The 25,258-nt window shown below is 36.0% G+C and overlaps 2 protein-coding genes across 2 annotated transcripts; one reads left to right on the top strand and one right to left on the bottom strand.

Moving 5' to 3' along the window:
- The first annotated feature begins 594 nt into the window (after positions 1–594).
- Positions 595–12,399, top strand: LOC144440434 (neuralized-like protein 4). Its single transcript, XM_078129806.1, has 7 exons — positions 595–868; positions 2,366–2,453; positions 5,110–5,175; positions 6,300–6,438; positions 8,050–8,165; positions 8,981–9,128; positions 10,872–12,399. The coding sequence occupies exons 1-7, from the start codon at positions 629–631 to the stop codon at positions 11,317–11,319; spliced, it is 1,245 nt and encodes a 414-aa protein (XP_077985932.1). The 5' UTR covers positions 595–628; the 3' UTR covers positions 11,320–12,399.
- A 1,392-nt stretch (positions 12,400–13,791) lies between these two features.
- Positions 13,792–17,140, bottom strand: LOC144434273 (UDP-glucuronosyltransferase 2C1-like). The gene is made up of 4 exons (XM_078122730.1): positions 16,217–17,140; positions 15,035–15,257; positions 14,398–14,617; positions 13,792–14,074 (listed from the first exon to the last, which is right to left on the bottom strand). The coding sequence occupies exons 1-4, from the start codon at positions 17,138–17,140 to the stop codon at positions 13,792–13,794; spliced, it is 1,650 nt and encodes a 549-aa protein (XP_077978856.1).
- Between the last annotated feature and the right edge of the window lie 8,118 nt (positions 17,141–25,258).

Here is a 25,258-nt window from a genome sequence, read left to right as displayed (position 1 = left end):
TATGGCCTACAATGCCGAAAAGTAGAATTTATTCCCATAATTCCGAAATACGATATTTTGGATCGTAACAGTAGTAATTCAGTCATAGAATACAGGATCAAGATTTGAGAGTGAAAACAATTGTCTGGCTGACCAACAGAAAAAAGTTGAGTTGCCCGCAGACGATCACAGAATCGAACGTAGACAAAAGTTATTCAAGATCATTCAACTTACCGTGACATTATTCTGTAATATATAGAATAGAATAGAATAAAATAGAATAGAATAGAATAGAATAGAATAGAATAGAATAGAATAAAATAGAACAGAACATAACACAACATAATATAATATAATATTATATTATAAGATATTATATTATATTATATTATATTATATTATATTATATTATATATTATTATTCTATGCATATGTGTGTATGTGTGTGTATGTGTGTGTTTGTAGGGTTTTGTATTTATTTATTTTGTTTGTTTTTATAATTTCAGAAGTTAAAGAGGGTGTGCCTGTCCCACCATCCCCTTCAAGAGGTGGAGTGCCCCTACCATCGCCACCCTCTCGTGGTAATGACAATGCACCGCCTCCTCCACCCCCAGGGAGAGGGGTACCACCTCCACCTCCATCATCTAGGATGGGAAATAACTCTTTACCAGGCCCTCCACCTCCATCCCGTCGATCATCACAGTCCCCTTCCCCTCCACCAAGTATGTCATCATACGGGCCTTCTCAATCACGTAGTGGACTGTTAGCACAGATTCATCTAGGCGCCGCTCTGAAACACGTGGATTCAAGTGAACAAAATACAGCAGCGCCGACAGATGCTAAGGGAGACCTACTGAATCAGATTAGACAAGGAAGGAATCTGAAAACGGTAAAAATCAGCTCAGAAAAATATTTTTCCTTTTCATAATTCTAAATTAAGATATCTAGTTAATTCTTTTTGTTTCGATAATTAACAAAATTGAAAGGAAAGAAAAGTCCAGTGGTGCATTAATATACAAAAAAAATTGCACGTTGCATAAGTCTGAATTTCGATAATTCATTAAATTCAGAATTAGCTCTTCAAAACTTGACTGTGATCCTCTAAGTTGTCGCGAGTAGTAGTTCCCGAGAGGGAATTCGGTTGTGGTCTCATCGTGCTAAGGGTCACGAAATGACGGTACACAAGGTCGCCTTGGAAACCACAAGCGCCAAATTGCGACATTCACTATATGCTACACAATTTTGATTCAAATTCAATTGAAATCTAAGACACTTGTGAATGACAACAAGTAGGCAGATTTCCAATGTTTGTCGGTGAAGACAATTAATTGATTTATTCCAGAGATATATAAAAGATAAACTTACAGTAACATTGAAACACATTAACTATACAATGTAGGAAAGGAGACGAAAAATAGTTGTCTTGCAATAGTCGAGTCCACCCACCTGTTACAATCTTATAAATAAGTGTATTCTGGGCAAAGCTGATCATTTTGAATACATACAAGCTTTGAAAGAACAGAAAAATCAATGCTGAGAAGTGTATAAAAAGGAAAATAAGACAAAAATAGACAAAAGCAAAAAAACTAGATTTAATTTTAAATAAATAACAAGTGAAAAGTAACATAAGATTCAATATTTGCATATATGAATATGGTCAGGGAGTATAGTTAGTCTGCTGATTGGAGATGGTTGTTTGGATTCTATTTTGAAATGGTTTCAGCTGTTAATGTTATGATGTTGATTGGGATACTATCCAACACTTTGGCACCTGCATACTTGACAGTTAAACTGGCGAACCCCGGCCCCGTGGTTCACTTTTAGGGGTGATGAGGTCATTTCTCGTTATCTGTCGTGTGATGGGAGATAGTGAACGATAGCATGTCTGTGATTGTATCACATAAAAGTTCGAGAAATATCGGTTTGAAATCGACACCGTTATAGTTATTTTCTGCTCGCCCTCGCCCCGGCGTGACATAGCTATCTTAATAACATCTCAGACCACTAAGTTAGTGATCTGAGATAATATGAACCAATTGTTAGTCAGTTGAAACTTTGCTGTTGGTGATTTGTGAGCTAATTATTCGAACATATACAGTAAAACAATTTAAAAATTAAAGGTTGTTTCTTTTACATGTATATTTTTATTACAAATTTACGTTTCTTCTGAGTACATGGTAAAAATTATCCTGATTGACGGGCAAGGATGTTTTGAAAAAAAAATCTTAAAGCTGTAATATGACTTTACTTTAGGTTCGTCCAAACTAGAAACTCTTTTTGAATTGCCACGTGACATACTCGTGACCACATTCACAAAAGTCTATATATTATGAATAAATCAAGTGTTGCTACGTGTTTTAGTTCTTACATTGTTATTCGTTAACAGGTGGAACTTGACTCAAAACCACAGACAGCTGGAGCACATGCTAGAGATCTAGCCTCGCGTAACATTACAATACAAGGCCATTCCTCAGGTCAGTTTATAGTAATTATTTCAATATACATGTATAGCGAATTAATGCGTGTTACTGGAAAGAAAACGATTTCTGTACTAAAGTGTACTCGGTTTTTACATTATTGATTCAAGTTTGTTTGCCGTTTTCTGAGACGTGATTGAAATGATTTTTCTTTTCAAAATCTATACAAATACCCATTTTTTAAAATTAATATTATCTATATCTAATGAATGATCGATATTACAACGAGTCGAGTATTAAGGTTAGTTTCTAAAACTATGTATACCACTTTACAATATTGAATTAGTTGTTTAATATGATATATTTTTTGTCATTTCATCGCATGAGGACAGTCTTCAAAAGTCACTGTAGTTTCTACCAACACGGAACTTTCTATCCCGGGCCAGCGGGTGAATGACCTGTTTGAACCATGTTACGTGTCCATATAGCCAGCACTAGTAAAGATCTTAGATAGAAAGCAGCTACAACTAAAATGTTGTTGGTTGGTGTTTCACTCATGGACGTTTTTTGCCACAAAGCTAGACATATTTCAACTCTAGACTAACAATAACAGAGACACAACAAACACAGCAGGATCCCCTTTGTCCAATTACACTGAAGAGTGAAAAGCATTACTATTCTTTTACAGTGCGTGCAGTAAAATCAGGCTTCCCAGGCTGGGATCAGAATTTACGGCAGGAGGGGGGCTGGGGAGAAATTATTTTGGTGAAAAATCCTTTTAGCCCCCCCCCCCACTTGCGCCCTCAACAAAATCATGGCATGGTATATATATATATATATATATATATATATATATATATATATATATATATATATATATATATATATATATATATATATATATATATACATACACACATACACACATACACACATACATACATACATCCATACATACATACATACATACATACATACATACATATGAATGTAAGTGTCTCACTGGAGAGAGCACTGCTCGATGCATATATTAGGAGCAGAGCATTATAGATTTAATTCAAAAGAATAAGGATGTAATAAGTCGTTACTCAGAGTTTCTCAAAGCATAATACTGCACACTGCATAGTTAATTTTACATGTTACATTCATTTTCAGTAATTTTAAGTGTATCTGGTAAATTGCTTACCAAAATCCATTGTTTCACATGTATAAAGCTCTTTAGATAGGAACCCAATGAGAAGTATGATTGTCTGTTCACGGACATGCAAAATATTCATTGCTTTGTAACCAAAAGTTCTAGGATATCTCTTAGATTGAGTGAACTATTACTATAGATTAATTCAGCTAATTATCAAGTACAATGTCAATAACTGTCACACATACCGATGTACTCGCATCATATAGTGAAATGTTTACATCATATAGTTGTTTTCTTTAGACTGAAGACAGCTGCGGCGTTCCATACATGTACACGCATTGACCAGTTTGTACTCTTCAAGACCCTTGTTTGTCCTGTTCATAATTGTTCAGTTTAATCATGGCACTGACTCAAACCTCCCCTCCCTTTATTGACCGAACTGCTGATTGTAATCAAAAGGTTTTTGAAAAGGTTTTGAATAATGAAATGTGATAAATGCCATTGATTTCAAAATAGAAATTAGAACAAAGTGTTATAAAAAAGTTTTCTGTACTATAGTTGTTTCAGAACAAGATTACGAATTCAATTCACTTACTAGCTATGTTGTCCAGTACATTGCTGATAACATGATAGCCTTGAACATAAATTCTAATACCAAGGAAATGTAATGTTATGATCTGCTAACAGAATTGCACTCACAATATACAGTCGCTCAATGTGGATACCCGATTTAACATATTCCAGGGGAGATGTAAAATCAAATTTTCCTCATAACTTTGCACTGTGTCTGTACTATAGAAGTCCTGGCTACAATACGTAGCCATGTACTACCCGGTAGATCATTATCAAACAAGTCTGTGTTTATAACTTTGTTTATCAGTCATTCACATAATATATTATTCTCCGAGAATCCGAGTAATATTGTGTTCACCTTTGAATATATTTCATTCTGAGTAGTTTATGGCCTAAAACAATAGCAAGACAAAAGGGGGTATCTCATGTAACCTGATAACATGTATTAAACTTGGTGATGGTCACGGGTATCAGGGAATATGTGAAACACAAACACATACAGGTTATTTTTGGTAAGAAGACATGTTACAGAGTTGAAATACAGACATGCCGTGGCTAGAATGAGATGTTCATGTCTTAGTCTTAGAATTCAGGAGGGGCGCTATACTGGTATTGACAATAAGGATATATGCTTAATAGAAGGTATCAAAGACGAATATCATTTCACCCTTGTATGTCCATTATATCAACATTTAAGATGTCTCCTATAAGATTACTGTAGACATTTTCCAACCCGTGCTAAATTCTATAATTTGCTGAGGTCTAATTCCATAACTGTGTTGAGGAATCTTAGTTAACTTGTTTATAAACCTATGGATTTAAGACAAGAATTTTATATGGACGCTTGATATTGCTTGATAAGTTTATACGGTCCTACAATATTTTACAACCTGTTATATTGTATTCTGTTTTTCATTAAATTATGTAATTGTCATTTTTGGCTTGTGTCCTAAAGACGTATAAATAAATATTACTAATTAGGCTGTACTATATCTGTCATAGGTTCATCAAGAAAATGTCGGTTTAAAGATACGTGTGGTCGATACATCGATTCATTAAAAATTCCAGGTAAGTAATATATGTATTTCTAAAAAAAAACTATTCATGCTTATTGAGGTACAATTCACATATATCCATTGTACTTTGGATACTCTGCGTAAATGAAGTGTGATAGTTGTCATATGGTTCAATGAAGGGATCGACGTCGTTGATTACACCTGATAGTTTCTCATTTAGCCATAAGCAATATTCGTATGATGAACTGAACAAGACTAGAGAACTGTAGACGCACATTCCATGTAAAATGTCTTGACAAATTGTAGAAGCTGTAAGTCCGCATCACCATTTGTAACAAAGCTCTGACATAGAGAATGCATAGATTACATAACCCCATGTGCATTCGTTTGTGTCTTTTGAAGTGTACCCATGTATAAATCCTTATTTTTTTGTGTGTAAGCACGTAAGACATTCGGTCATGTGACTGATTCACTCAGCACTGGACTAAAGGCGCAACTTTAGACTGGCACCTATCTCTTGCAGGGATCATCAAATGTGTGTAAATAGGTTTTTAGATTGATATGGGAAATGTCCTGAACTTTATTATTTTTCCCAGTTACCGGTACCAAGGGACTGGTTTTTCACTAACACTCATATACACTGTTATGTGGCTTCTAAGCTAATGTTTAGAATGCTAAAGTGCAGATCATGCCATATCTGGTCATTGTAAGATGGTATGACGTATGCTAGGTGCGAACGTACATACATACATACATACATACATACATACATACATACATACATACATACATACGATAGTTGTGTGGAGAGGCTGACCCACAACATGACCTCTATAGTAAAATCACACCGTGGCATCCATTGCCATTTGTTTAATCTTCTAGCAAAGACGATTATACAAAAGTGCACACCATGGCTTCTATGAAGTATATATAGCGCTTATGAAAATCAAAATTCAGAATTCAAAATCAAACTTCAGAATTCAGAATTATTTGCAATCAACCAATTTTGAGGGAAAACTTATACTGGGTAAGGCCTGAGAGGGCACACCACTCAAATGTCTGAACGACAGAACAGCTACTCAAGATCAATTAAACACATTTTGAATAGTAAATAGAGCTATAACTGCACTTTTCCATATTATCAATTTGTGCTTCTGTGCTTCACTTTTTATGTAGACGCATTCTTAGACAACAAATTTGATATGTGTTACTGCAATCGCTGCCATCAACACAGAGGAGATAAGTCATGCTACATGCGAGGTAGTCCTGCAAAAACCTATGGCGTGCCGATTGGATGGTGTCGCTTCGGGCTCAAGTAAGTGACTTACTTAAATAAAACCTTACAGAGCAATCAATATTTTAGCTTAGTCTTAGGTTAACACAATCTTCCAAACAGCATTTCCTTTTGCACATCTTTTAAAAATTCATGTAGGACTGGTAACTTTCATTGTACATGTATGTATGTTTTTTTTAGCACGACTGAGGTACTTCAGTACCGTCATTGAGGTACTTCAGTAGTACTATAGCCGCGCGCATGTGTGTGTGTGTGTGTGTGTGTGTGTGTGTGTGTGTGTGTGTGTGTGTGAAAAAGTCCAGACCGATTGGCGTTTTTTAAAAATAAAATGTGATTTTGGATTTTCGTAAAAACTACTTAGCAGATTGACCTGAAATGTGTCCATAAAGGATTCATGACACGGTGATGCCGCCACTGATAGGCAAAATAAGAAGAGTGACAATGTCACTTTTTGGTCAAAAAGCAGTAATTCCAAAAGTATGAGGCAGATTGGGCTGAATTTCATAAAGATGCATCTGGATATGTCTAGATAAAGAAGTATCAATGATATGATGATCCCATCAGTCAAATGCAAAAGAGGTCAAACGTGTCACTTTTGGTCAAAAACTTATATCTCGAAAACTATATGGAGTATGGGTCTGAAATTCCGTGGAGATATTTTTGGAGGTGATCAGCAGATGTTGTTCTAATTATATTGACAAAACTGGACCTATCAATCATGACCCTGCTCATAAAATGTCAGTATATTTTGCAAACATTGTAGGGTGGACAAGTGAATAAACGTTCCAAAAATGAATTCAATTATGCCTAGTGACAAGACAACGCCCTTAGCAACAGACAAATGACGGCATAAATTGCAAGGATAACAAAGGGATGGTAAATTAAATGGATAAATATTCAAAAAAATGTCTGCAAATATGCCTAGCAACAAGACCATGCCCATGATTATTTTATAGTTACTAGTCATGACTATAATACTCGATTCTGCAAACCTTCAAACAACATCTACTGCAGCAGTATAACTGATCAAATGTATATTTGTAATTTTAGTCTTTGCCTTAACATGCCCCTGTCCTGAGTATTTTAAGTACAGAATTACCGGGTCGAGTAAAAAGAAGACTCGTTAGTACCTCGACCTAGAACTGAACTTTTTAAGCAGGTTTTATGTTTTTCGGTGCATATATTTGGAATACCTTACAACTTGAAGTGAGAAATCGGACATTGCTGTCTTCTTTCACACGTTGCTATTACAAAATTATTTCACGATAAAATTTTAGACTTGCTGTTTATTACATCTCTTTATTGTACAGTTTGTAGTTTTTTCTTCTGTTTTTGTACTACTTTATTATAGAGGAGCCCAGGGAAGCTTGGCCGCGGCCCACTTGGCTACCATCTTTAAATAAAGTTGATTGATTGATTGATTGATATGCATAGTTAACATTATATTGAGGGAACTGGAAGGCTGTTCTTATAGTGGTTGTAACACAGAGGTACTAACACAATTTTACAACAAGACAAATAAATGGCCTTAATTTAGTCAGTATCTGTATAATGTAATTGCTCGATTTTTGATTGCACTTTACGGCTCGGGGCATTCAGTTAACATCTTGTTATTTTTTGTTCTGATAACAGGGTGCCTCCAAGGGCTGAAGCTTTAAACGTGTTTGATAGTTGGCATGTTGCTTTTCATGGTACAACTGAGAAAGCCTTGATTTATATTCTTGAAACAGGAGACTTATTGATGCCAGGTGAGTTTATGTGCTTTATTTGTTCCTCTAATTACATTATTACACCTCAACGTTCTTACACAAGCTGTCATTGGTCAGAATCGAATCATACCTTCTTTAAATAAACTTTTGAAGAATCACGAGCGATTTTGTAAGTGTAGACGTGTTAAATCTTAGGGATGATGAACATTTAAAATGACTATTAAATCGCAAACATAACTGGAGAAGGCGCGCTGATTCACCATAGTGATGCATTCCCCCCCCCCCCTCCAAAAAAAAAAAAAAAAAAAAATCAGCCCACTCGACGGACTGGCTCTAAAATATGTGCCTCCATTGACCTGAACATGTTGAATTGCGCATAAAACATAACCTATCTAGAGTGAGACACACTTTGAAATGATATGTGTATCATCAAAATTTTGGTAAAGAATGCCAGCCCGAGGGCAGGCTCTAATTGTTAATTCACATGTATATGTCCTGTTCATCGTTCATCATTACTTGTAGATAACCATTGAATGTGGACATGACATTATATGTAGGAGTTTGAGTGACCTGACAGATCATTTATACACTACATTTATGGACATGTGTGTGACACAGTGTAGTGACTTTGTCATCTCGACCGCGCAATACTGTAAACAAAAAAATGTGCAGAATAGATGCACTCTGGTCGAAATTTCTAAAGCTTCTCAGTCAATAGTCTCTGCACGCGTAGGCAATATAAATATTAACATACAGTAAATATATTATTGCTCAAATTGTCAACATATTTTTTTCAGTGACGACATTGTGGTACTAATTTATATCAATAATTGACTTGTCTATATTTCTTATAGGTGACACTCTAAAGACTGGGGAGAAGCTTGGGGAGTGTTACGGTCACTATACAAAGGACAATAGACCACCAGGTTTTGATACTGAACAGATTTTCCTTTCTCCGAGTATAAAGTACTCAGGATGTAACGTTTATTCGAAATGTAGTCTGTAAGTCATTTATTATCTTTGATAAATGATCTCTTTATTCAAACACCTTTGATCATGACAAATATATTTTGAATGTCTTTGCGAGATTAAGTGGGAAATAGAGACTTGAATATATACATTTTCTTCGGAATTAGTATTCTGTATATTTACAGGTTTCATTTAAACGTCACACACACAAAAAAAACGACATCTCTATTGATAATCTATGATATATTAGTGTCTGTGGTCATAACGTTTGTTTGTACATACCGACCATGTCTGTTATATACTAGATTAATGGATATCGTATGGTTAAATAATTAACACATGCCAGAGAGGGCAATATCACAATTTAGTGCCTTCAGAGATTTGGCACTCTTTACCACGCGCATCTTCAACATTTTTGAAAAGAGTGCCAACCCGAGTGCATTGTGTTATTAATTTCAGTACACCATCCACTTACATCCAATCATTCACATGTCATTCATCACCATTCGTTAGCGATAGAAAGTCTTCCCTTTTATGGTGCACTTCCAAACACATAACATATGTTCAAATCATATGAAATAGAACGCTGTTGACGCATCGGCACATTTTGAACACAGAGTATGTGTTCAGACCAAGTGCACAGAATGCATAAGTTCTAGAAAACCAGACCAAACTGAACACACGCAACGCGTCCTAAGCGTCAAATTGTTTAGAGTGTGGCCTGCTATACACAATCATGACTAATTTGTGAACACATCCTCAAGCCCGATTGACCAATTTGAGACCACACACAGGTGTGTTAATGTCCATTTAAAATCATAATCTTCCCAAAACTCAGTAGTGTGAGGATTTAAAGTTTTTGATGTGGTTATTCGGCTGCTATTATTTTTGGCCGAGAAATTTTACCTTTAATAATAGGTTTTAAACATTTGATTGGTGTGAAAGCGGTGTAAGCTGCTTAATGGACTCGAATTGGGCTGTATTGCAGATATTGCACCAGCCGAGTGCGTAGCACAGTGGATGCAATATAGTTTATATCCCCGATTCGAGTTCGTTAACCATTATTGAAATACAATTTCCCCGTTGAAAGTACATTTTGCAGAGCACATTCCTTTAATTTTATTCAATAAAGCGCGTGTGTTTGTTATAGTTTGCTGATGTTACAGTAGTTTTTTTTAACTGCAGTGATTCATTTGTATGATTAGTAATTTTTGAGATACATGCTGTATCTTTCATATAGTTTGGTATAATTTGCTTGCCACGTATATATTAAGGGATGTATCATCATTTATAATATACCTAGTGATAATGCTGTGCCATAATTCGCTAGAAACAGTCACGTGATAGGAAAATAGAATGACTATTTCCCGAGGGAAATAGTTCCATCAACTATTACATGGTCACGTGACCACCGCGAATTCACAGCAGGTCAAAATGGCGGCTTCTGACGATATCGTCTGCCACCGCGAGTTCACAGCATGAGATATATTATAAAGCACATATTGCCTGGCCTATATTTGGGCTATAGCACTCGTTCATTACCCCCTCGTGACTGTGAGTTACCAGAATCGCATGCTATTTCCCTCGGCCTTTGCATGTGATTCTGGTAACTCAGTCCCTCGTGTGTAATAAACGGGTGCTATAGCCTTCATGGCCAGGCAATATGTGTTCAGTATGATTGCTATAGCTCAGATTTATGCATTCCGTGTGGAACAAAATCTGATCGCTTTGTCCTAACGGAAGGCATATAGTTTTACATCTGGTTTTGTGTTTCAGTTTCAGTGATGGTTCAACAGGAAAAGCTTACAAGACGAAAGTGGTTTTCCAAGTGCTCATTGAGCCGAGTACGTACAGTGTCATACCTGAAACCATCGGCGCCGCGTCACAGATAGATCCGTTATTTGACAATGATGAGATCGAATGGTCTACGAAACGTCGTGGGGTAGTGATATTATATGGATTACTTGTCAAACTGAAATCAAATGACTGTCCAAAACACATGTACATAAGACGTTTTTTGTTTAGGATGGTTAGGCCATTCAAAGTAAACTTGTTTTCAAGTGAATTTGATATTATCATCTCACATTTGGCTATTGACTATGTTAGATGCTACTCTAGCAACCGAGGTCTTGTATCAAAAGAGAGTAAATATTGGGAGTACCTAGTTGCCACATGTGCACACTTCAAGATCATGGACGTCATCAAAAATGCCAACCTATTGTGAATACCAACGTCTGTTCAATAGCTTATATTAATATGTCGCTACAATAGTGTTAGTGTGTGTCGATATTTAATATATATGATAACAATATTGGTTGCCATAGAATATTTTTTAATCTCGGCACAAAAATACCCTCACTGTTTTGATTTTTTAATGAAAATTAATCCAGTTATTGTATATTATGTTTTGAACATATTCAGACTAAAATAAACAGGTTTTCATGTCTATAAACACCCTTTGCGTGACACCAAAAGGGCTAAGAACCTTTAGAATGGTTTTTGATAAGGATATCATTCTCGCTCTTTTATCTACTTTTAATCGTCTTTAGCCAATTTGGTGAAGAAGGTAACATTTGATTATTAGTTTGGTTGCTATGAAACGAATGCCTTAACAGAAAATATTCCCAGACTTATACGATATTTTACTTTTCAGAAAATCAATCCTGTTAATATTCACTGAGACCGGTTTTCTTGGACATATTTTTCCATAGAAGCATGTGTCAAAACCGTGCAATAAGGACTTTACAAATAATGGTTTCGCCAGGATCCCTTGTGTCTGATAAGTTGTTTTTTTCAGAAAATCAATCGTGTTAATATGCCTATTATTTTCTGTTTACGGTTATTTAGTTTAACAGAAGTGTGGATTTTAAGAAGCATCTTTTTGTTACCGTAGAAGCAATTTCCAGTTTTTGCTTAAAATGTGTCAAAGTGCCGTACAAATAGGATTTGGTTAGGATCTTCTGTCCATGTTTTTTAGTACTAGCGTTTTACGGCTAATTTTGAAAAACGAATCAGCTTTTTACGACAAAATGGCAAAATATACCAGTGTTATAAAAAGTTTTCAAAACTCAACACAAAAATACCCCGTGATATGCTTTTGAGGAAATTCAGTCCAATTATTTAGAGCAGATTTGTTGTTATCAAACATGAAGATTTCATAAGAGTGTTTAATATTAATAAATAAGCTTTTTTTAAATGTTTTTTTTTCTGTCTACTAGCCAATTTTGTCCCAAAATTAATATTTTATGACAAACTTGGTCGCTATGATGATAGATGGCACCATTCTTTAATCCCTGTACAAACAACTCATCAACTTTAATTTGAAATAAATACTAACTTTAATTTTAGTTATATTGAGCTTTGCCATATGACTTAATATGATATACGTACGTACGTACATACATACATACATACATGCAACATTTTCATTGCTAGTCACCTCAAAACTCCCAAAATAGTCAGTTGTGGTGTTAGGAGAGGATTGTGTCTCACAGGTGTAAAACGGGAGCAGTTGGGTAAGATACAAGGGATAATGTTGTGGAGATGTTGACCTCGCACCCGACGATGCCAGGAGTGTGCCAATCTCATCATTGGATGTTGAATTATGGCCTACAGCTCAGTCAATGAGATCCAAACACAGGTATTTATTGATGCAGTGCCTTCACACAAATCCAAATGGTGGTAGTAGTGGGAAATTATCCAAAGCCTTTACAACTTTCAACATATTGGTGGCAGCGGTGGGATGAAGTCCTTACCATTGATTCTGGGACTCATGTCCTTTTAAATACCTGACAGCATTTAACTCATGTTTTGAATTTGAGGAGGGTCATGTTTTAGAGAAAGAAAGTATGAGGATCCAGAGTGCCACTTTTTAACACAGGGGGAGGGTCTCACATTTTACGCAACAGTCCGAGCCTAATTTCTCCCGGCCCTCCCCTTGTAATTACTGAAGGCTTTCTATTTTTGCACATCACGGATCAGACTATCTTATACTCTATAATTTACAATGCGCACATCCACTATACTAGAACATCCTTACCTCAAATTCCTTAGGTAAAGAATTTTGACGAGAAATTACATTTAAATAAAAAAAAAAACAATTTGCATTTTCAACAATCGTCCCAGTAGTTTTGGAGTTCTAACCATAGTGACATTGTTTTATATAATCTGCATTTTTAAATTAACATCATCTCAGTACAGTAGTGCGTACAAATAATTAAAATATGCACTTCAAAGGCATCTTTTCTCTAACTTGAATGACAGGAATTCGTATCTATGCTGTTAATAATAGACAGATGCATAATAGAAGAACTGTACTGAACAAAAACAAGCATGTCAACCATGATGAACTGTATAAATAGAAACCTAAATATGTGGCACATAGCTATACACATAGAATAGAACTAGATACGAACACCTGTTATGTCAATAGGTATTATAGGTACACATTGTAAAGTACATTATTTAATAAGAGTTTTGAGAATCAAGCAATTAACATTAACTGTAACATAACTCGGTTTATTGTAAAAATTGCACATCATCAGTTTAGATGTCGATTTGACAAATACACAAACAAATTGAACATCCCTTTAAATTTTAAGAAAATTAGTAGTACTTTAAAACTACCGTGATATTTATTTAATCATATACCGAACAATAGTGTCTAATGTACATGTAGTCGGCATTTTATAATTTCTTAATCTGACTTTCGTTTTTCTCGATCTGAAAGACCCCGACAGCATTTATACAAACATGAACACGTTTTCTTGATCAAGACAATCACCGTCAATGTTACTAAAACTAAAAACAGCATCACATCTATCAAGTAGTACTGAACAAAGTTCAGATTTCCAGCCTGTGATCGGAGATGTTGTCCGCCATGTTTGATGACGTGTTCAATCCAAAATACAGCTGTGTCACCAGGTGACATGGGTCTGTCTCTATGGATACGGGACAAACGTTCTGCGTTCTGTTTATACCTGAAAGAGAAAAGAATATCGCGTTGTGTGTTTCTTCAGAGTTAAATCGCTACTTGTAATTAAGTTTACACCTTTCGATTAAAAAGAAATCGCAAACACACACAGAACAATTGTATACGTTAATTACTTAGCGAGGAGAATGTCTTTGACCACTATAATCTCCATAAGTGGAATACGTACAAAGTCATTCCCCACGCAGAGTATATTTTCCCGACGAAAAATATTACTTCGGCCATATGTACAGAACATTTTACATTAATGAGCTAAGGATATTTGTGACCATAGCTTTGATTTGATTTGCTTATCTACACAAAGTCACATACCTGGCATCAGTAACTACTTTCAGTACAGCGTCATAGAGTTTATCTTCAGTGAGTGTTTTCACATCCAACGTCACAGCCATACCTTTATCAGCCATCCACGGGATATTATCATATTGGTCAGTGTAGAGGGGCATCCCGACTATCGGGACACCGTGGTAAATGGCCTCATACACCCCGTTCAGTCCACCGTGGTAGATTATGGCCTTGGTCTTGGGATGACCTGACATACATATTAAAATACTAACCGACAAATAAACAAACAATGTGTGCAAAGTACGCGTTTGGGGCTGGTTACATACATAATTTATGAATGACGCTGCTGGCATTCACTAAATTATAGACCATAATCAAGATTTCAACGAATTCTCTGTAAGCAAAACCAACATTAAATAATGTAAAATACATCGTGTCGTTCGCCATCATAGCACTATCTTTCAATTTTTTGAGAGATGGGAGCGTACCGACTCGGTGTATCTCATAGTATGTCTGGTTATTTTGTATTTTTGGTTTGGACATTGTTACTTTCAAACAAGAAATCGACTGTGTACAATCAAATGGTGAGAACCTATTGTTTAAATGTAGATACGCACGTTACAGAACGATTATAGCAACCAAAGAAATGAAAATGATCACTTACCAAGTAAGTCATTTTGTGGAAGCCACGACACAGCTTTCGTATTGTTACCCAAGGCGTTTGGTGGATATCCCGTGCCTTTCAAGATAACCCTTTGTGGCAGCCGACCCAGTGCTGACAAAATCATTACTGACTTATCATCCCTTCCAGTGATTTTCATGTACGAACCCAATGAAAATATCACCACACCGTGCTCTCCTGACGATTGCATGAACTCTTCTAAATCCTGAGTGGTATCAAAATATACAAAGAGATGTCATGAAATTCAGAATAATTGGGGAACAATCAACAGTGGGTAATGCGTGGCTCACGTTCTTGCAATCACATTTTATTAGGTTCACATGGAGAGAGAGAAAAAGATATTGCATCGATTGCAGTACTGTGGAATGAAGGAAGGTGAGGTCATGAGGATATAGGGGTGGATTTTTGGTTACAATGTTTTGCTTGCCACAGACAGACAGACAGACAGACAGACAGACAGACAGACAGGTGTGACCTAGTCGTGCTTTAAAGAAAAACAATATTACTACGAGTACGTTATATATTTACTTTATCAGTAGGAGAAACCCACTTTAAAATAGTTCTGAGTTCAACTTGTGTCACATCGAAAAGGGAGCCTTCAGTAATTATAAGGGGGGGGCAGGGGAGATCAAGTCCAGTCTGTAGCGTAAAACGTGACCCATCCTAATTCAGTTTTAAAAGTGTCCCTCAATTTCCTTTTTCTAAAATATGTACCCCCACCGTTCAAAAAAACGTGAGTTTAAGCGCCGAAAAGGGACTCCCGTAACCGAATCAGTGGTAAGGACTTGGACCCACCGCTGCCACCACAACTACCACACCTAAGATTATAGTCAGCAGTGATTTGACCATTATGTTCCGATATATAATATGTTACAATAGTTGCAGTGGTGGGATGTTGTATCAATGGATGTGGAACAAATGACAGCGTTTGGATAATTACCAAAAATCATGCAAAGTCCCAAATTCATTCTTCTTCTTCTTTTTTTATATAGAAAAATGGTTGTCTGCTATGTGTGGTAGGTCACAAGGTCATACACTGTGTTATACCTGAACTTTTATCATGCGACATTACGATCTCTACATCTTCCATTTGAAGTGCATGTGTACTAGTTCCTTTTTATTTCAAAATGCCTATGTAGACCCTTGCGCGGTGCACGTACATACCTTCTCCAGAGGTTCAGCTGGACCTGCCATTATTCCACCTATCAATACCACATTAGGCATTAAAGGACGTGGATAATCAAATGCGAAGTCCGTATTATAAATAAACAGTTCTGCAGCCTCCGCCATTTTATGCAAGGTCAACTCAGGTCGAATATTGTACTTGTGTTGTAAGTTTCTATAGTGAGGCAACATGTAGAAATTGTAAAGTACATACGAGGAACCGTAATTTGCAACGTTTTTGAGTCTTTGCAAAAATGACATTTGTGACGTCAGACCAGTTCCCATGGATGGAACATATGCTGGATTGCTGGGAATGTTATACATATCTCCATCCATCATTGGGCTTATTCTATTATTGCCAACTAGTACGAATGGCAGAGATAATTGTTGCACTAGGAGTATGGGACAAATTACAAACACGTTAGCCACTACCAGATCAAAGTCCGCTTTCTGCAGCCTACCGAGGAGCTCTCGGTCTCCTAGGATCTGGTCACATTCAGGCAACGCCGTCAGCCAAGCCTCCAACCAATCAAACAGTGTAGTCTTGCCATTCAGGTATTTATTTGACTTATCCGCTACCACAGGTCCGGTTGATTTGTAGGCATATGTTTCAAAATGAAGTGAACTAGCGCCATCGTTGACACTAGGATTGGACGTAGCATTGTTTACCAATATCGTGACCTGATGGCCGTGCTCAGCCAGATGTCGTCCGATTATTTCCATATACATGTACGTACTGCCAACACTCATTCCGGGGGCTACAAGAATTTTAAACGACTCGACACCTCGATTCTGTAGAAGTGACACGTATAATAAAAGGAGAACGAATAGCGGTTTAGCCATACTGTACATATCGCAGCAGGAACATCCGTGGTCAGGTTCGATGCAGAGCGTCCTCTGTCGTTGGATCTTTTCATTGTTCATGTAGACACATTTATCAATATTTTCCACTCTACTTAAAATACTTATAAAACATTGAGGCGTCAATCAAAAGGCCATATGGATAATAAGTTGGTATACTTTAACTTTGCTATATTTTCCTATTTTGATTTTTTTTATGATAATAATAATATGCTTTATTGCCTTTGGCCACCGGCCCCCCCCCCCAAAAAAAATGTTTTTATTTGATATGAAGTTTTTCAAAGCATTTAAACTGACAGGTGTAAAAAAAAGTTTGTCATTGTACATATACTAGGATGTACAATGTGTAGTAGCAAGTAGTTACTACGTCAAGTCCACTCTGTACATAGGTCTGTTGCTTCCTCGTATATATTGAACCGTGACCTTTGCATAAATAATTTATTTACTTGTGATTACAAGTGGCAACTTGTTTACCCAGGAGTGCAAAAGCAAAAAGTAATACAGTCCTTATCAATAACTATAATCCTTGACGTTTGGAATACCAATTGTTCTTTGGCACGGGTACGATAAACGTGGGTTCACGCCCGACCCCCCCCCCCCCGCCAAATACCCGACCCGTGTACTGAAATCAACTCGTTTACCCAGTTTGTTTACTTTCACTTCCTGTAGTTACAATAACAAACCTCAATAACGCATTTTTTAGTTTTTTGAAATGATTGGGTTTCAAACAACTTGGAATTACGCTTTGACGTTTCACATTATTGTCACAAGTACTCACACATAGTAAAGTCAAAGTTGTTTTAATAAAAAATATAAAGAATTCGTAGCTATATAACTGAAGGATAACGAAGTTCGGTGAAAGATGAAGATAAGGTAACTGTAGCTTATTTCTCTTAAGAGAGCTTAAAGAAAAAAAGAACTGAAAATGTGATCATAAACTGCGTAGTCCTGCTACACTGTTTGTGGCTGGGTCAACATTTCCAACTTTAGAACATCATATGGCAACCCGTTGAAATAAGCTAAAACTTTGAAAGGTTCTTCCTTGAATTTTAATTTTAGATGAGATGTATTATCTGCTTCTCGATGTGTGTAATAATGTTTAATAAGGTATTAATATAAATAAACAAATGAATAAATAAATAAATAACGGGTTAAAGAAGTTTTATTTTAGTAAGAGAAATGAGAAAGTGTTCAGTAGTTTCTTAATGACGTCACATTATGCAAATAGTTTAAACCACGTCTTGCTGTATGTGTTTATGCAAATGTGAATTTCTGTCTATATACTTGTCAGTTCTATCATCCGTAGCCATCACTCTAGCGCCCCCTTCAATTCACAACGAAACTCGTACTAAAACGCATTAACATTTAAACATAATAATATAGAATCGACGCATAGAATTTGATTTAAATCATTTAGGGTTGCTATGCCATATAACTAAATATTTACACCAATATTTATAATAGATGAATCAATAAAATTCATGCTACAATATACCCAACGCACTTATACGTATCAATTATGGCGTCCCTTCACCGTAGTCCAACACTTCTGACCTCCTGCTCCAACAAATATCTGAAAATTTTCTTTTTTTATCCAGGAGTCACTCATTTTAAAATCCACGGCCTATTTTCAGAATGTTGACCTGAATGTTGCGAGTTTTAATGTTTCTAGGAACATTTTTATATAATTACTTAAGTTAACATCATTTAATTAGTGTTTTCATGTCAGTCCTATTTGTGTATTGTTGAATTTATCTTTTCATGGACCTGGAATTGGAGCAATCTTGGTTCATAATCAATCAATCAATCAATCAATCAATCAATCAATCAATCAATCAATCAATCAATCAATCAATCGATCAATACATACATACATACATACATACATATAATATACATACATACATACATACATACATACATACATACATACATAGTACGCATTTCATCAAAAAATCTGCTTTTGCACTCGTTTATCTTTGACTGTTGACAATTCCTGGTTTGTTTTCAATGTGTATCACACGAGTTTGTCATTACTATGATGCAGTTCATTATAAGATTTCAGCACAATACAGCTCCGTAGGGAACACTAATCCTTCCCGGGAGTATTAAAAAGTCGATTTCATTTTCTTAAACGTGATGTAAGTGCATCTTTGACTTCGACAGTGTTATCAAAGACACATCTAGTGTGTGACTTTTAAGTACTGTGTAATTGGCCTATTTAAAGTCGAAGACCCAGAATACAATTCAAACGATCCAGTGACTTTTCTTGTTGCATTTAGCAGTGTATACGTTCTTTTCTTTTCACATGAGGATATTAATCAAAATTTTGTGAAATACTGTTATCTCATTATATCATATATATATATATATATATATATATATATATATATATATATATATATATATATATATGTATGCATGTATGCATGTGTGTATGTGTGTATGTATGTATGTATGTATGTATGTACACGTGTATGTATGTACACGTGTATGTATGTATGTATGTATGTATGTACACGTGTATGTATGTCTGTTTGTATCTATGAGCCTTGTTTTTGTGTCAGTTTAATGTGTTTGAGGGAGTGTACATAATAACGTTATCGTTCCTTTCCAGTGGCCTATCAAATTCTACCCAACCTTACACACAGTCAGGGTACATTTGTACAGTGCACGCAAGTACAGTGTCATCATTTCACATTTAGTTAACGGACAGACTGGTTTGACAGGCAAGAATAATACACCTACGTTGATATTTTCCAAGGGTCACCAGATTAACTCTCCCGCGTGGTACATTTTTGTACGCCGATCAAGAGCAACAGTCTACATACATCCTTTGATTTTCAATTTTGAAAAAAAAAGTGCAATATCGATTCTTCTAGTTACATCCCCTCGGGCAATGAACGAAAGCAGAATGCCGGCCTCTTTTGTGTCTATGAGAACTAGTTATATCATTGTAATCATCTGACGACGTTTTGCCTACTCGTTCCCATTTTACAATGTATTAGCCGGCCATTCACGTGTGTATTTCTCGTGAGAGGTTAAAGAATAGATGACCCGTACCTGCACATTCCATTAATGATAGTTACATACGAACGCCTGCAAACCTGAACAGTAATCATGAAATTCAAAGCTGTTTGTTCGAGTCGCTGGCAATAAAAAAAAAACATTCAGAAACCTAGCAGACTACATACACGATCAGCGATACTTACAGAATTTGCTTGCAGTCACACAGAAATCCGGTTACATTGTAATAAATAAATATAAAATTTATTATTTCTCAAATCAACGTTGATTTAATTTTCGAAGATTACATAATTTTTTATTGAGAAATTCTAGCACATACCGTAAATGATTAGAAATTAGGGTAAATTTCCTGTCTTCGGAAGATATGAAATAAAAAGCTGGGCTATAAATAAAAATATAGAGAAAGGCAGAAAGAAAAGTTCAATTACTGCGGCTTGTACCACCTTTGATAAAACACGTCATCGACACTTTACGACAGTGAACATTTAGAACTTGTGTGATATATCTAGTATTGACATTCATACTCAAAACATGTAGAATTAAATTTTGGAACTGAAACCCTTTCTTTATTAATGCAAGGAATCATTTTCTTCAAGTTGCATGCTTGATACTTTTTTGTATAAAACATGGAACGATACTTATGTAATACATGGTCTGCGGGTACATTTTTCTGGCAATGTGGTGACTGTGAATAGTTAAACTCCCCCAAAAAAATGTCAAGACATTTTGTCTAAAGTGGTGCGACGACGCGATTTTTTTTATTTTAATTCTCAACAAACCTGTCACTCAATCTACTACATGTATTTATGGAAGTTACTGATCTTTTTATTTAGTACTTTAGAGCAAGTGTGTATTTGGGACAGATGTCATTTGCTTGTTCATGATTGGCTCTGCAGTTGTCTTCACTGAAGTAGAGAGGGTTATTTTTGTACTTCCCCCTGGATCTGCAGACTGCATGGGCTAGACAAACACGACAAAAAGACCGATGCGAGGGTATTTAAGTGATGCACCGTTAACCAGGAATTGTTTTGGCCTTAAGGCTTATAGAGATTTAACTGTCAGGTTTTTTTTTAGAAAGGCTCGAATTTGACACTGATGACATCTATTTTGTTCAAACTTACGCCATTGTCATAGCAACCAGTTTCTGTATTGACTCTTTAATAAGGACACTGTCAGGAAAATAAAAAAAATGCTTTTCAACGGGCCTGACCTACCCATATTTATGTCATTTCATTTTTTTTGGTGATAGGCAATATATCATCATGCAGGCTGCACATATCATTAATATTGCTGCTTGACTACAGACTATGCCCACTTTGTTTCAAAATTATTTATTACGTCATCAGCGTATGCATGTGAAATCCACACACTTTGTAAAGTAATCTCGTTTGGACTGTTATTGTAGTTGGTTATCACTGTTAATTTACATGTAATGTATCATTCTGTCATACTGTACCAATTTACGTCTCCAACAGTGTAGGTGACAGGTGGTAGCAACAATAATTTCAATATTTCCATTTGGCGGGCCTGAAAACGTTTTGAGCGGGGAGCGGGAGAGGAGCGACAAATATTGTTTAAACGTAAACTGTGTACATTTCCTAACTGTAGAACTGATGGTAAGAAATCGCCTGCCATACAGACAAATTTCAATGGAATAAAATCAAAATGACCGAATAAGTATTACGTAAAATCAACTTGAAATGTTTCAAAATGAAATGAAATGTGTTTTACCATCATTGTATATGGTTCGTTTTTAGGTTGGCCTATCATTTGTTATAATCATAGATGTGCAAATAAAGCTCTAAACAACAGAAAGCAAGAACCTAGACTTGCAAATGAAGTGCCAGCAGACACCAGATATTTCAAAAAAAGTGTCAACTGTCACCAAATGTGTAAATGAAGTGCCAATTGACACCAAACATACCAATGAAGCAAGCTAGCTGACACTATATAGGCAAATAAAACGACAACTGACCATGCCCAGGGTTCCACTTAACGCCATTTACAATATCAAACACTTAAATCTATTTCATCTCCTTTTTGGCAAAGATGAACATTGCGTCAAACTCAAAGAATCACTTTCTTGTTTCTAAATCATCTTCCAATGTATTTACAACTTATGAAAGTGACAGGTACGCTTCTTACATAGACACGGGTCAAGGTTGCTAGCTAAGAGCAATGTCATTGATGGGAAAGTATCAGTTCTATTCCCTGGGACATACAAAGATGCATTTGGCCTATTTTAAACACTTCAGTTTCAATTGCCGATGATAGTGTTCTATTTTCCAGGAAACCTGTTATCAGTTTGAAATTCAAATAGAACACTGACAATTTTGATACAATCACGCCTAGATGACGGATATGTGTAGATGCTATGGATATTAGTAGTACACAGCGCGGTTTTGGTGACATTGACACTCTCAGATTGCAGTAGCTGTACTGCTTAGCATCTATATTGTTTTTTAAGGGGTAGCATAGATGATTTTTGATACCATCATGGCAAAATATCTTACCTGTAGACGTACATTACTGTGAATAGCCAGAGCTAGAGAGGCCTATTAAAACCTAAATAGCTAGCAAGTTTCGTATGATACGTAAGTCACAATGACTATTGTCCATATTTTTCGTCACATATTTATACAACATATTAACATTTCTGTTAAATATATGGTCTGATATATATGTACACGTGAATCTACTATCGTAAATACAATACATGCAATGTATCACTGTCATCGATGAAGAACAAATGATCTCATAACTAAAATTGGTAAATAATAATAATCTATCTATCTATCTATCTATCTATCTATCTATCAATCTATCTATCTATCTATGTATCTATGTATCTATCTAATATATGTAATCTATCTCTGTCTGTCTGTTTGTCTTCCCTCCTTCCCCTCCCCCTCTCTCTCTCTCTCTCTCTCTCTCTCTCTCTCTCTCTCTCTCTCTCTCTCTCTCTCTCTCTCTCTCTCTCTCTCTCTCTCTCTCTCTCTCTCTCTCTCTCTCTCTCTCTCTCTCTCTCTCTCTGTGGAAACGTCCCAAAATTATCAAAAATTCTGTGACCTTCTCCCTCTGCTCTCACTTAACATTCCATACTGTTAATCCAGGATGTGTGGGGGGAAGCTTGCTCAACTTGGACACATCAAGAATACTGAACAATGTCGATAATAAATATATTTTCAATATACACTACTATATACCTGTATAAGTGTCGCCTCGTAGGCTGGTTATTTGATTCTGTTAGCTTCGTAAATTGTGCTATAAATAGTCCATTATTCAATAAAGATCTACACAACAGCACATTTTATTTTGAAAGAAATTATAATGTTTACGTCTGGCCATGTGTCCCAGTGTTCATTGAGCTGAATAATTGGTTTTTACATATTCCCTCGACCTGGAGAGGATAACTCATGCACAGAGAACCCATCGCCCAGCGTTAATAGGTCCATCATCATCTCTAATACAGCTTCTTCCACGTTGTCTTCAAATTCGGGTATTAAACATCTCAGTGAAAACCCAGCTGCACCTGATATTTAGTTGTAACAGAATCGCCCCCTTTGCCCGATGTACGCAATGGTAGAAAATTCGTTCTCCGTCGCAGCATACAATTCATCCCCTAGGGTCTTCTGGTGGAACGCATAAAACCAATACCTTTAAGCACTTATATCGCAAATGGAAAAAATAGGATTTAATCTATTTGATTCTATTGCAGAAATGATCGGATTGGGTAAAAAATCTCGACTCGACTACAAAGTTTAATCATCTATTTTTAGTTGTGAAATTGGGTACACACAGCGCATGCACTTGCGATTTACAAAATAACGATTTCATTCTATGGATTCCCTGCATTTCCTTGAATTATCAAAACCCGTGTAATGTTTGCATATCCCGAATTCGAGTGATTAGATTGTATTCCAACAAGGAACCATACTCATTAAATATTTCTGTGTGGAGTTAGACAACGATGAATTATTCAGTGTACCTAGGCTTCACGTAGACATATTCCGATTTCCTATGTGCAAAATTATTTATTAGGATATTCATTACAGTGCATTTACTCAGTGTAAACTATATTCCAGACAGGTTTAGATTTATCTGCGAGTTGAATTTTTTTCTGAAACGCTTGTTGTTGTTGTTGTTGTTGTTGTTGTTGTTGTTGTTGTTGTTGTTGTTGTTAAAAACTTAATTAGCACTCAATTAGATTGCATGGCTGCAGGTTTTCGTCGAGAATTTTTTTCACGAGAAGGGGCCGAGACTGGTAACACCCTTTTTATGAAAAAAACAGGGGAATAACTCGGGTTTAATTTTAGTATATGTGTAGATACAATTTGCTGCACAAGACGAATGTATTCCTAATCTAAGTATACACTTTTTTGTATAGCGTGATTCATTAAAATCTGGATGCGCTTTACAGATTAACATCACACGCCGAGTAATATAATTGTATGATACCTATGAAAAACATTTCAGACTAAAGTGAACTTGATAGGATAGGTCTTTAGGGAAGAGTTGAATAGTGATAGAGCATTCCAGAATTTTTAGAGTGGGATTTCCAATTTATCGGATTGTGTTTACAAATGGGCTGTATGTGTCCTTGTTACCTGCTCTCAGAGAGAATGCAGGCCTATACATTGAACACATTAACATAGTGTTTTCCCATATCCAAAGTACATTTTCCGATTAATTTGAATAACAGTATTTGTTTATGCATAGGGAGACAGTGATCAGTAGTCTTGTTGTATGCAATACACAGTTTGTTCATTAACGGTCCAAATCATTTATACATCCTGATCCGGTGACTAAGATGGTAAAATTTAAGGAATTTTATCATGTGTGCATGGGAGTATGGTTATGTTTGTGTTAATGTTATTCATACCCCATCGACTGTTTTTGTTACAGATACAACAATATTTGAATTAGAGCATATTGTAAATATATGGGTCATAACAGAATAACGAGCTATTACTGTATTAATGGCACATGTTAAGAATTCAATCTGACTCTACCACTGAATTGCCCTCTTCAGCGGGGATGCAATTTTAGGTTTCAAATGTCAGCTACTAAGCTTACCCTGCAGTCACGCAAATTCATAATAATGTGTGTGTGGTGTGTGTGGGAGGGTGGGGTGGATGAAAGGATGGGTGGGTG

The sequence above is a fragment of the Glandiceps talaboti genome, chromosome 1 (assembly GCF_964340395.1).
Source record: "Glandiceps talaboti chromosome 1, keGlaTala1.1, whole genome shotgun sequence".
NCBI lineage: Eukaryota > Metazoa > Hemichordata > Enteropneusta > Spengelidae > Glandiceps > Glandiceps talaboti.
This window is presented reverse-complemented; position numbering and strand designations above follow the sequence as displayed.

Bases quoted from the DNA above. Each gene is read 5' to 3' on its own strand.
- LOC144440434 (XM_078129806.1), top strand. From the start codon at position 629: ATGGGAAATAACTCTTTACCAGGCCCTCCACCTCCATCCCGTCGATCA. The intron at 6,439-8,049 runs GTAAGTGACTTA...TTCTGATAACAG, and splicing joins TGGTGTCGCTTCGGGCTCAA to GGTGCCTCCAAGGGCTGAAG. The intron at 9,129-10,871 runs GTAAGTCATTTA...TTTGTGTTTCAG, and splicing joins GTTTATTCGAAATGTAGTCT to TTTCAGTGATGGTTCAACAG.
- LOC144434273 (XM_078122730.1), bottom strand. From the start codon at position 17,140: ATGAACAATGAAAAGATCCAACGACAGAGGACGCTCTGCATCGAACCT. The intron at 15,258-16,216 runs GTATGTACGTGC...GATACCACTCAG, and splicing joins CAGCTGAACCTCTGGAGAAG to GATTTAGAAGAGTTCATGCA. The intron at 14,075-14,397 runs GTATGTGACTTT...TTTCTCTTTCAG, and splicing joins AAAGTAGTTACTGATGCCAG to GTATAAACAGAACGCAGAAC.